The sequence below is a fragment of the Pongo pygmaeus genome, chromosome 3 (assembly GCF_028885625.2).
Source record: "Pongo pygmaeus isolate AG05252 chromosome 3, NHGRI_mPonPyg2-v2.0_pri, whole genome shotgun sequence".
Classification (NCBI taxonomy): domain Eukaryota; kingdom Metazoa; phylum Chordata; class Mammalia; order Primates; family Hominidae; genus Pongo; species Pongo pygmaeus.
Window position 1 is genome coordinate 60,956,559 of NC_072376.2, and position 12,794 is coordinate 60,969,352.

Consider the following 12,794-nt stretch of genomic DNA (forward strand, 5'->3'; position numbering starts at 1 on the left):
CAACTGACAGTTTTGTTGTCCCAAACATTTAATCTAAAGAAACATCAGGGTCAGCCAGAGGTAAGGCTTGCTCAAAAATTTCTTTGTAGGAGGGCTCTGCAGTGGTGAGCTGGGCAAGGGTAGGGGGTGGGTGGGGGGATGGAGGGACCCAAGCTGCATTTGCAGAGCATTTTACATAAAATGGAGACAGTCAATTATCTCATAGAGAGGATCCATAGGTCTGATGAAGACACCTAAAGTCCCCTAAACTGCCATCATGGTGCCACTACTGCCCAGAGATACAGTGAAGACACTGGTAGGGGACACTTCAGTATTATCATCATTGCGAGGCCCCCTCAAAATGGTTAATGATATCTTCAGTCATTGGGATTATTTCAATTTCTGTTGCCAACCTTAAAGGCATTCATCTAACTGTTGGCATCTTTTATCGCTTGTGTAAATAAGTATCATAATCAAGAGTGAACTGCAGACACACTGCAGAGTTGGTCAGCATTTCCCAAATTTGAAAGAATGAGAAGTAACAAGCCTTACTATGACTCATGAGTGAGTGTCTTTCGGGAATCCCACACCGGCCTCTAATTAATGAAGGTGTGTCCAACACCAGCTCCACTGGCTACCTCTGGCATTGGGCACTTCTGGTTCTAGCAGTGACGTAGTCAATGAGCTGGACAGAGGCAGACAAGGAGCGCAAAGACCACCTGGTGACCATCAAACAGACCAACCAGAGGCAAAACTCCTTATCTGGGGAATTCAGAATTAAACTTCCCCAGTATCTAACGTAGGCATCTGGTCCCAGGCTTTTCAACTTTTATAACTAGAATTTCTAGACATCTCTGGAATGTCATGGCAAAACTCATTTTGCAACCTTTGCCGACATTAAGGCACCAAAATGTCCACAAATGTAATCAATTATCACGACCTACGTGGCTAATGTGGCCCAAATTACCCTTCCAATTACCCTTAAGCTCTCGACTCAAGGTCCATAAATGCTCCTAAGGAAAATCCACAAGGGCACTCAGTCCTCTCACTGAGGCACCCCACTGTTTTGTTCTGCAGCGTTCTTTCTAATAAAACTTTCCTTTTTCAAATCTGTATTGTTGGTAAATTACTCTCATGAACCTGCGTGTGGGCCTCTTCTTGATGCCCTGGCTCTGACACCTCGGCTGGCAGCAGTTTCCCACCCTGCAGCTACCTACCTTTCCTCCCGGCCTCGGGTGTTTGAGAAGGTTTCTCTTGCTGAGCAGCAGGCAGAGGTGGGGAAGCAGGTTTCCTCTCTGTCGCCTCTTCCTCCTCGTCCCTCTTCCTTTCCTCGGGGCCTGGGGGTGAGGGTGGCCGGCGGTCACTGCTCTCCTGGCCCTCCTTGGACGGCTCACTTGGCTCTGGGTCCGGCCTCCCCGCTCGGCGAGACAGCAGCTCTACCAAGTAGGGCCTGCTCAGTTTGGAAAGTGGGGATGCTGGTGGGGTCTGACTGGTGGGCTTGGGAGCCAGTGCTGGCTTCTGTGCCAGTGGCATTTTGTTTGCTGCCTTGTCGTGCTCCGGAGCCGGCGTCTGGCTGCTGGCCGGTGGGGGCCCAGGGTGGGCCACAGGAACAGAGCGGCTGCTGGAAGGTTCAACGGAGTCCCTTCGGGTGGAAGGGGCTTGCTTCCGCTCTTGGGGGAGGGATGGACCATGCTTGAGGGCCACACCCTCCATCTCTTTCTCTCCACGAGCGCTCCCCGCTGCAGGCGGCCTTGCATCCCCGCTGTCTCCGGTGCTGCTGTGCCTTTTCTTCTTCTTCTGTTCCGCCTGTTGGTCGCAGTTGAAGCGCAAGGAATAGTTGGTCCTTCTCAATTTTATTCCAAACGGTGAGGTTTTTTCCTCCCCACTTTGCGTCACAGGGTCTGGCTTTGCTATCCCGTTTGCAGTCTCGCTGTCCGACGAGGTCGTGAACTCTGTGTGGGCCACCACTTTCTGCGGAGGGTAAGGAAGGCTTGGGACAAGGAAAGACGGGAGGTCTTTGGCAAATTTGCATCCCTCGGTGGTGTCTGCGGGCTCCCGGTGCATCTCCGACTTCTCCGGACCCTTCCCGAGCTCGCGAACACCAGCAGGAGGAGGCTGGGGGGCTGTCTCTTCGCTGGGTCCCAGCATGGGTCTTTTTCGTATGCTTTCAGCTTCCGTGTTCTGTTTGGAGGTCTCCGTGCCACCATCGGAAAATTTCTGCCAGGCAGGCATAATAGAGAACTTTGCATTGACTGGAGGAGTCTTCCGGAGGTTCCCGCGGGAATCACACCGGCCCCTGGGAATGGACTCATCACCGGGCCTCGACTGGTCCCTCTCGCTGCTGCGCGGGTCACTCTCTGCGTTCTTCAGGATTCTGGACCGAATGGAAGCCCATTCTGCGAGTGCGGACGCGCTGCTGGGAGACTCCTGGGGGGGCTTAGCCTTCCCGCTGCCCGCCCGCGCGTCGCCGGGGCCTCGGGGAGGGTTCTCCCCAGCTGGGGTGTCCACGTGCTTCTTCTCCTCCAAGCCCAGGAGGGACTTACACGCGGTGTCCTTGATCTGGCTCAGGTTGACGGCCGGGCCACAGAGCTGCGCGCCTGTGACCAGAATGGCGGTGTGGGGAACGCTCAGGGACGACGGTAGGGCGTGCTGGACTGGGCTGGCTTTGGGGGCCTTTGGTTCCTGGGGGGCAGCGGTGAGCCCCGTGTCCTTTGCGGGCGTCACGGGGCTCAGGTTGACTTTGGGAAAGAGAATCTGCTTCCCCCCGGAGGACACCTGGAACGTGTAGGGCCGGGGCATGGTCTGCCTCTCGTCCACCTCCTGCCACCGCAGCTCCTCCACCTTGCGGCCTTGTTCAAGGGCGGCGGCCTCTTTCCTCTCCACCGGAGGCTGCGCGGCTTCCACGGGCTCCTCTTGTTTCCGGAGAGGCTCCGTGTCCCCTTCTCTCTTTTCCTCGGGCCCAGGACGATCGGCCCCCTGGAAATCCCCGCTCCTTCCCTGCGGCTCTATTCGCCGCTCGGCCTCTGGGCTCTGCTCCTCGCAAATGCTTGGCTCCTCGGAGTGTTCTCTTTGTCTTTCGGGTTTCAGGCGTTCCTGGTCTTCTGGCCTCTCCTCAAAGTCGTTCAGAAGCTCGCTGAGCTGGCCCCTCCCGTCCTCCAGGTGCGCCTGGCCCTCCTCCTCCTCTTCCCCCAGATCCTCCTCTTCCCCCAGATCCTCCTCCTCCGCGCCCCGCCGGCCCTCCCCAGTCCCAGTCTCCTCCAAAGCCTCGGGCGGCCCCTGCACCTCCGCCTCCTCCTGCTGTTCCAGCTCTTCCCATCCCTCAGCCTCCTCCTCCTCCTGCCTTTTGAGCTCCTCCGCGCATCTTCCTTCCTTCTCCTCCTGCCGCCTCCGTTCCTCCAGCCTGGCGTCCTCCTCCAGCCGCCGCCTCTCCTCCGCCTGGGCCTGGGCCTGCAGACGCCTTCGGTCCTCCTCGGCCTCCAGGCGCTCGCGCTCCTCACGCTCCCACCGCTCGGCGTCCTCCCAACCTGGGGCTTCCAGGCTCCGCCGCTGCTCTTCCAGCGGCGCCCTTTCCGCCTCTAGAGGCGGCTCCTGCCCCTCGCCCTCCTCCTCCAAGAGCTCCTGCCTTCTGTTCTCTTCCCAAAGCCTCCTCTCCAGCGCCTGCAGCCTCTGCTCCTCTAGGCGTCTCTTCTCGGCTGCTTCCGCCTTTTGCCGCTTGCACTTGGCCTCCAATTCTCGCCAGTAGTCTTCTTGGCGTCTTCTCTCTTCCTCGGAATCCAGCAGATTGGGTTCCTCTTCGTGCCCCGTTGGCTTGTCCTCGCCTGGGTGTCCGTTCTGGTCCAGGGAGGGCCGACTCTCAAGGCCGCCTTGCTCATGTTGTGGATCCTAACATTGGAAAGGAAAACACAATTAGCCTTTTGCTTTCTCCACCCACAGTCGTTCCTTTTCCTATTCACAGTGCCAGCGGCCCTCTTAATTTCTCAAGAACACTTGGAAGCAGGTATTCTCAAGTTCAGGGATAGCTAAACTCAGGCATCAGTCACCCTATGCAAGACTCTGTCGTAGGAATGGAGAAAAGGACATGTATTCTGTTTCCGCGCCCCCCTCCCCCCCAGCTCCTTTATTTCTCATTCCCTAATTCCTTTTCTTAATATGAACAAACGAGGAAAACCAATATTCCAGCATTAGATAGATAAGCAAAAAGAGACTTGGACTTCATTAATGTCCCCTGAAGCTTGTGATTTGGAAGCCTGTCCTACCTAGTCAAACTGAGGGAGCATTGGCTAAACCACTTTTCCACTGCAAAGCAAACACAACGGGTCTGGAGCCCCTCAAAAGGCAACCTCTCCCTCTGAGGTCCACCAGCCTCATGCCAGAAAGGGCGAGGAAAGTAAACAGGCCTGTGTATTCCCCAACACCGCCACACACTCAAGTTCCCGATGGGGAGACACTCAGGTCTTTACATGGCTCCACCCCAATGCCAACCCACTTGTAGAATTAGTGCCCAGTAGGCAAGGGCACCTGCCTGGTCAGCCCATGCAGGCTCTACACACCTGGGCAAGGCGCCTGTGCTTCTTTGACACCCTCTGTTTTTTTGGCTTAACAGCCAGCTTGTGCTTGGCGGCACTGTTGTCCAGGCGAGCGATGGCCAGGGGGATGGCATCTAGGTTGACACTTTCGATGGTGCCAGCAGAAGAGAAGTGCCTTTTTGGCCGAGACGGTTTAACGGGAGCAACCTATAGGGGAGATTAAAATAGAAAGTCAGTTGGGATCAGAAGACAACCTGCAGGGAATCGCAGAATGGTAGCACTCGTTCCAGTGCGTGCCTCGCCCACCCTGGCCCAGGGAATGCAGGTGAGCAGAGGGAACTCCTCAGAAAATGAAATGAACACCTGTTTTGGAACCAAAGAACATTGACTATTTGTTCTGCCAGCGTCCACTGGTATTAACTTGTAAAAGTCATATAACTTTTAGGAACTAATTTTCCCACTTTGACTAATATGAGGTTCAGAGTAGCTCCGAGATTAGCAAAACATAGGCAGGAGGCCAAATCCTGCCCACAGCCTGTTTTGGAGAATCAGAGTTTTACTGGGCCACAGCCACACCCATTGTCTTTGGTTGCTTTCTGTGCTATGAAGGAAGAGTGGCACAAAGGAGAGTAACTTGTAGCTTCATGTCACAAAGCCTAAAATAATGAGTAGTTTGCTGACCACTGGACTAGATCACCTCTGTGCTAAGAACTGTTAAACTCTCAGACACTGCATATATGCCTCAGCTGCTACACAGGACTTAGTCCCTTTGAGGCTGGGAGTGTGTCTTTTTTCATCTTTGTATGGGTCCCTTTTACACCCACGTAGCAAACCTCATTTGGTCAGTGCTCAATAAATATTTGTTGAAGGAATAAAGGAAAATAAAGTATAGCATCTATATCTGGAACACGAAATTCCTGATCGACAAAAATGTTTTGGTATGGCTGGGTGCGATGGCTCACACCTGTAATCCCAGCACTTTGGGAGGCTGAGGCGGGCAGATCACTTGAGGCCAAGAATTCGAGACCAGTCTGGCCAACGTGGCAAAACCCCATCTCTACTAAACATTTTAAGAATAAAAATAAATTATTATTATTTTTTTACACCTGTAAAAAAGTACAGGTGGTGCACCACCTGTAATCCCAGCTAGGGAGGCTGATGCATGAGAATTGCTTGAACCCAGAATGTGGAGGTTGCAGTGAGCTGAGATCGCTAGGCTGCACTCTAGCCTAGCCCACAGAGCAAGACTCTGTCACAAAAAAAAAAAAAAAAAAAAGTTTTGGTACAATCACTCCAAAGAAGTCTCAGGGTACTGACTGCACTGAGAAGATAAAAGGAAGAGGGACCTGATGAGAAAAATGAGCGGCAAAAATCTGCCACTGGGACAAGTGCGGTCCTTCAAAGGATGAATTGTGGAATGGCCTGCAGCTCTAGAATACAGATGCAATCACTAAAAAAACACAACCTCAGATGAAGGGTAGATTTGGAAAGATCAGAGAGATCGTGACACAGCCCGAACCCAGAGGCCACACTGAATCAGAAGGTAGGACGCCACACCTGTACCTACAGAGAATTCACAGGCTAGTGGCAAGCAAAGGGCTCCTGCTAGAGTGCGGCAGGGGGTACGGCACTATGCCAGCAGCTCCGATGTGGCCAGGGTTTATTTGTTTGTTCCTGCTGTAGGCATGGAGTGGTGAGGTTTAGCAGAAGGGCTTGCTTTTTGCAATTATCTTCTATATGCACAAAAGATGAAAGACCAAGCAGCTAGCTCTAACAGCAAAATGGATGCTCAGTATATATTAATTTATGACAAGAAGCACAGAAAAATCAAAGCTTTGGCCTTCTAGCCTTCATTTATTTATGGTTATCTTTATAATGGACATCAGATTATGAGCTATTGCTGAATTAAACATTTGTTTCCATCCCCTAATAGATGCATGAGAAAAAGGAGTCGGAGCCAAATGTGACACATTGAAGACATAGATAAGCACTTGATGCTGAGATTTAAGTGCTGTGCTTTGTTTCTAGCTATCCCAGCTGGCTTCCTCATTGTCTGGGCGGCAGCACGGTCTTGAGCCATCCCCTTCTTCAGGAGCAGATCCTGCTTCCTATACTGTCTGCCAGGCCTTGGGAGGATGCCTGGCCCCTTGTGCAAATGAAAGGTCCTCAATGGGGCAGATTGGCTCCTACAGAAGAGGTGCCCAGGGAGAAGAGTCCACAGGGTTCTTACACTCCTGCAGGTAAAGTCCCAGGTTTAAAAAAAAGGACACAGAAAAGTTTAAAAAACAACATAAAAGTAGAGAAATGCTAAAGTGCTTTTTTGTTTTGTTTTTGTTTTGCTTCTCTAAATATAAGAGGACTCGTTTCCTTACAGACTGGAGTTCAGGTATTCTGGAATGCCTTTTTCAGTCAATTAACAGGATCTTGAAGTACATGATCCTTTGAGGAAAGCTACCAACTTCTAAGACCCCAAACACAGGCATGCTGGGAGTATGGCTAGTTTTCAGAGCAGAGTTCAGTTCCAGCAGTTGCCCTTGCCATGGAAACAGATGCTCCAACATCTGTCACTAGTGGCATTCTGAAGGAATTTAAATATATGAAGGCAACATTTATGAATGGAAAATGAGGCAGCAGGTTGCAAAAAAAAAAAGTGGGGGGGGAAGATGAAAGTTAAGTAAGGAAAGAAGCTAAATAAATAAGTTCAAATCATATTACCTTCTCTTCCATCTCACTTCCAGCTCCAGGGAGATTCAGAGGACTTAGAGAACTTGGCGTATCACTGGACTGGAACAGTAAGAGAGCATTCAAGTCAAAGGCCTGAACAGGAAGTTCTGGGCAAATAACCAGACACTGTCTGTGCCTGGGTAGGGTCACCCCCTCCTCAACACAGGGGTGCAGCTGGCCTCAGAGAGCCAGCAGGTATCCCAGTGGGAACTATGCTAATATCCAAACTCCACCAGCACTACCTGAGACACAGAGGGTGCACCAGCCTCTCCCCGAGTTCAATGTGTTTCCCACCTGGGTAGTCCCCAGTCTCGGTCCTTTGTGTTTTTCTCCACTGCCTGACAGAATGTGAGTAGCTCAACAGCCATTTTCCCTGGGGTTCAGGGCTGTGTCTCATACATGGCCTCCAACCTCAATGCTTTTGGCCTTGCTGGCTGCCTCTGCCCCTTCTCCAGCCACACCTCCCCCATCTAAGCAATGAGTGAGAAGAAAGAAGGCCTAGCAACTCCACATACAAAGAGCTGGGCTGAGAAGGTGAAAGACCAGGGAGGGGCCAAGAAAACAGCAGAAAGGGAGAAGAAAAAGGCTAAAGATTCATACCCCCATGTCCTAGGTATGCCCAGGAGACCCCCAGAGGTCATTTGTACCTTTCATATGGCCCACTATGCCTCCTATAGTGGTATCTTCTTTGTCTTTTTTTTTGAGACAGGTTCTCACTTTGTCTCCCAGGCTGGAGTACAGCTGTACAATCACAGATCACTGAAGCCTAGAACTCCTGGGCTCAAGCCTCAGCCACTCAGGTAGCTGGGACTAGAGGCATGTGCCACGTCTGGCTAATTTTTTACTTTATATATATATATATTTTTTTTTTGAGACAAAGTCTCACTCTGTCGCCCAGTCTGGAGTACAGTGGCGTGATCTCAGCTCACTGCAACCTCTGCCTCCTGGCTTCAAGCTATTCTCCAGCCTCAACCTCCTGAGTAGCTGGGATTACAGGCATGCACCACCACATCCGGCTAATTTTTGTATTTTTAGTAGAGATGGGGTTTCACCATATTGGCCAGGCTGATCTCGAACTCCTGACCTCAGGTGATCCGCCCACCTCGGCCTCCCAAAGTGCTGGGATTACAGGCGTGAGCCACCATGCCCAGCCTATTTTATAATTTTTGTAGAGATGAGGTCTCTACAAAATGTTGCCCAGGTTGTTCTCAAACTCCTGGCATCAAGTGATCCTTCCACCTCAGCCTCACGAAGTGCTGGCATTATAGGTATGAGCCATACTGCCTGGCCCCTGCGATACCATCTATCCTGTATTGCCATTTCTTACAAAAGAGTCTTTTCTTCCCTTCCAGAGCAACCATGTCAGCTTGCCCTACCTCCGTCTGTTCTCCACACCACGCTTAGAAGAATCTTCAGAAAATACAAATCAGATTATGTCACTGCTCTGCTTAAAATTACTCAGAGGCTTCCTATTATCTTCCAAATAGAATTTACCCTTTTCCCATGGTCTATACAATCCGGCTTGGCACCTCTCTCTACCCTCCCCTTGCCCCCACCAGGGTCCTGCTACACTCCTCATCCAAATAAGAGACCTCTCCACCACCAAGTTACTCACTTTTCCATTACCCTGTTTTATTTTCTGTGCAGCCAGCATTTTTCTTGATCTGAAGTGATTCTATTTATATATTGGTTGACTTGTTTGTTGTTTGTTACACCTTCTCATTAGGGTGTAAACTACAGAGGTTGGGGGCCCCTTGTAGAATCTTGCTCACCTCTGTAATACCCATATCTGAGACACAGCCTGCTGAACAAACAATCCCCCAGGCCACAGTGCCCAGCACTTATGAGCTCATCAATAACTGTGAGGACATTTGCTTCAGATCTCAGGATACCCCTGCACCAAGGCGATGGCTGTTGCTTCTGCCTAGCACTGGAGAGGTTGGGAAGAGCAATTTTAGACCTGCCGGGAGAGATAGGCCCATCCCTGCTTGACCTACCACACAAAGGGTGTCAATGCATGGGTGCCAGGTGTCACAATGGGCAACAGGGGAGGAATGTCCTTTTTCACATCCCTTCCTCACTTGCCTCTGCAAATCACTCGTCTTTCTCACTACTCTTATGACGCATCAGTTGATAATGCATGATTTCTTCTGAGGCATGCCCATTTTAATAACACCCAACAAAATTCCAGGGGTCTTCGTAGGCAGAGACTAGAGAATGGTTTTTTTTTTTTTTTTTTTTTTTTAAAGTGAAACCCCAGTGCCTCATCTAGAGAATTCCTGACTCGCTACTGGTTGGACTTTGCTCCTTTTTCCCTAACAGGTCTAAGGGCATCTTTTCTGCTGCTTTGGAAGAACTCTCATTTCAGGATATGCTCAAAGTGTCAAGAGATCAAATTTAGACAGGATGGTGCTGGAATGTGACTTTCTTTCCAGACTAGGTACTCTTCAAGTTGGCCTGTTTGATGTCTTCTGTCTCATGGAGCCCCTACGCATTTCTTTTTTCATTTCCCTTTAAATTAGTCCACTTGGACAAATAATTAGGCAGTACTGCAAAGCAGGCAGTGGCTCAGTCCTAGGGAGACAAAGATGTGTCAGACCCAGTTTGTTCTCAAGGAATCCCATGTTTAGAGATGGAGAGAAAACAGTTACATGGACATAGATAGGGAGAACAGACGTGTAAAAAATGGTGAAGACACACAGCAAAGGCACAAGAAGACAGTACAGCTTGGGGTGAGGCCAGGTACGGCTTCCCAGAAGAGGTAGGCATAAGCCTTGAAGGGTAAGTGAAAGACACTGGGAAGACCGCCTGCAAAGGGCATGTCTCCTCTTCCTCCCCATCCTCTTCACTGGCTACAGGTCAGGACACCTACCAGGAAGTGCCCTCAAGCCTTGAGCTACTCATCAGAAAAGCTCCTCCCTCTAATTCCCCTGCTGCAGACCCCAGGGTTACTGGAGGCCCAATGTCCTGCCCTGGTTTATGAGCAATCAAGTCATTCCCTGGAGGAGACTTACCTTGTTCTCTGCCTCTGAGAGGATGATGTCCTGCTGAGTCACAATTTCCATGGGACTGGTCAGGAACAGATCCTCTTCTAAGCTAGCCTCTCCACTGTTTGCCTTCTTCATGGAAATGGCATTGGGTGGCTGCTGCCCAAACTTGATATTCTTGCCCAACTGTTGCTGGAGAGAAACAGAAGAAAGACATTCTGAAGCAGTGAAGCAGTTCACAACCACCACAACCAGGTTCTCCAGCATATCTAGTGAGCACTGAGGCATACCTTGTGCACGACTGATTTCTAGACTCAACACCATGCCAGGAAACCATGATGCCATCCTGTAATAAGTTAATTTGTTTTCTACTTTCTTTTCTTTTTTTTTTCTTTCCCACCTTCAAGCCATGAGCTTCTTCATCCAGCCACCTCTTTCATGGAGATCCCAACATTTCCCAGTGGGCATGGTGGCCACATTTTCTGAACCAAAAGTTGGGATGTATGTTATGACAAAAATTTTTGATTAACCTATAAATTCATTTATATAAAAAGTCTTTTAAAAGTGCAAAAAAAATTATAGAAAACAGTTACATGAAATGTAGGAACCACTGAGGGAAATCAAGACCCTAAAGGTTGGTGCAACTCTCCAGCCCCTTTGGGACATATTCACTTTGAAGATTTATATTTCTGCAGCCTTCCTCACCAGCCCTTAGCTTGAGACCCCAAACCAGAACATTGCATTCTGCCACACTGGGTCACTGCCAAGGCAAAGAAGGCCCCAGAGCCAGCAAGTCTTTCCATGATCAATACTAAAACCCTACAAAGGATATGAACAATCTGGACGTCCTCTTTGCCTTGCTGTGGCCACCTAACAAAGGAGACAGAGGAACCAAGTGGGAAAAAGCCAGGGAGGGACTGATTACTGGTGAGTGGTGGCTAAAAGGACAGGGAGAAGGGAGGGGAAAATGGGGTAGAAATTAGGAAGATTAAACAGTATTTGCAAGTAGAGGAAGGCCAGATTAGAAAAGCAAAAATGTCTCCAGAAGTTACCCAAAGTCCCCTGGAGGGTAAAATTGCCCCCAGCTGAGAACCACTGCTCTAGACCTAGGTCCTTGGGTTTCATAGTCATTATATTCCTCAAAGAATATATTTTCTGAAATGTTCATCTTTCTCTGTTTGTTTGTTTGTTTGTTTGTTTGAGACAGGGTCTCGCTCTGTTGCCCAGGCTGGAGTGCAGTGGCCCAATTTCGGCTCATTGCAACCTTGAATTCCCAGGTTCAGATGATTCTCCCATGCTCAGGTGATCCTCCCACCTCAGCCTTCCAAGTAGCTGGGACTACAGGCATGCACCACCACAGCCAGCTAACTTTTGTATTTTTTGTAGAGATGGGGTTTCAACAAGTTGTCCAGGCTGGTCTCAAACTCCTGGTCTCAAGCAATCCGCCCACCTCGGCCTCCCAAAGTGCTGGGATTACAGGCATGAGCCACCGCACCTGGCCTGCTATTTATCTCTAATCTGGCTAATATTTAATCCCACAGAGCTGCAAAAAGCCATAGCAATCACCTACTCCAAACCCCTCACTTTGCAAAAAATGTCTGAGGCCCAGTGGAGAGAGGTGACTGGCCCAAGCTTATGGAAAGAATGAGTGGCTCAAAAGGAATCTGAACTCAGGTCTTTTAAAAATAACATTCAGTGTTGTTTTCCTTGTACTCCACCAGTGCTCATAAATTTGACTTTGTACTTCTTTCTTCCAGGGGCAGAAATAAAGAGGCAGAGTATTTCTAATACTTCAATGATGTTCCCTGGCGAAAGAATCCCTTGAGGGAAATGTCTTCTCTCCCTTTGAACTCAGTGGTACCAAATCCACCCACCTTTGCCCAGCTCCCCCTCAGCCTTGCACAGTGGGCAGTGAGACTGCAGAGATATAACAGAGATAAGCCCAAGGGTCCCCTCCACATGCCCCCTGGGGACCCCAGCATGCCAAGTCAGGACCACAGCCAGGCAAGGGCTTGTATGCCTGGCTCTCCCAGCCTCACAGGAAAGGAGCACACATGAAAAGCCAAGTTCAGCAAGGGAAGTACAGCATCAGCAGCCTGGAAGGGTTGTGGGGAGGAGAAGGCTGAAAAGGGTGTCTTCTAAAAACAAGTCCAACAGGAAGTGGCAGGTAGTATCTACTCTAAGCAAATCAATAAACAGGCAAGGTTAGAACAGCCGATGGATGGAGTTAGACAAGAGGACATGGAATAACAAGGTAACAGGCCCATCTCAACCTGCAGCCTCAGGAGAGGGGGTAGGGACCTGTGCAGAAGAGGTGGGAATAGTTCCTGTGTCCGCCCAGCCCAGCTTTCTCTAGGAGTGTTGGCCAAGAACTGGAAACTGTTCTAAATCCCCTTAGACTGAGACATCTGTTGGGAGGGTCTGCTTTTTACCAATGCTGAGATGAGGACATTTCTTGTGCTTACAGTGGAAAGGATAATTCCTTTTTTTTTTTTTTCTGAGACAGGGTCTTATTCTGTCACACAGGCTAGAGTGCAGTGGCATGATCATAGCTCACCGCAGCCTCGATCTCCTGGGC

General features: G+C 50.0%; 1 protein-coding gene across 11 annotated transcripts in view; it reads right to left on the minus strand.

Annotated features, from left to right (window-relative positions):
• Positions 1 to 12,794, minus strand: part of CRACD (capping protein inhibiting regulator of actin dynamics) — a 284,595-nt gene that overhangs the window by 11,573 nt on the left and 260,228 nt on the right. For 9 of the 11 annotated variants that reach the window (XM_054484706.2, XM_063664543.1, XM_054484712.2 and 6 more), the window contains 4 exons: positions 10,244 to 10,408; positions 7,221 to 7,289; positions 4,530 to 4,712; positions 1,197 to 3,861 (listed from right to left, as the gene is read on the minus strand). In XM_054484706.2, coding sequence (XP_054340681.1) covers positions 1,197 to 3,861; positions 4,530 to 4,712; positions 7,221 to 7,289; positions 10,244 to 10,354 — 3,028 coding nt within the window. In that variant the 5' untranslated portion in view covers positions 10,355 to 10,408. Of the gene's footprint in view, positions 1 to 1,196; positions 3,862 to 4,529; positions 4,713 to 7,220; positions 7,290 to 8,844; positions 9,202 to 10,243; positions 10,409 to 12,794 lie in introns of those variants that run through there. The other 2 variants (XM_054484710.2, XM_054484708.2) reach the window with 2 other exon arrangements.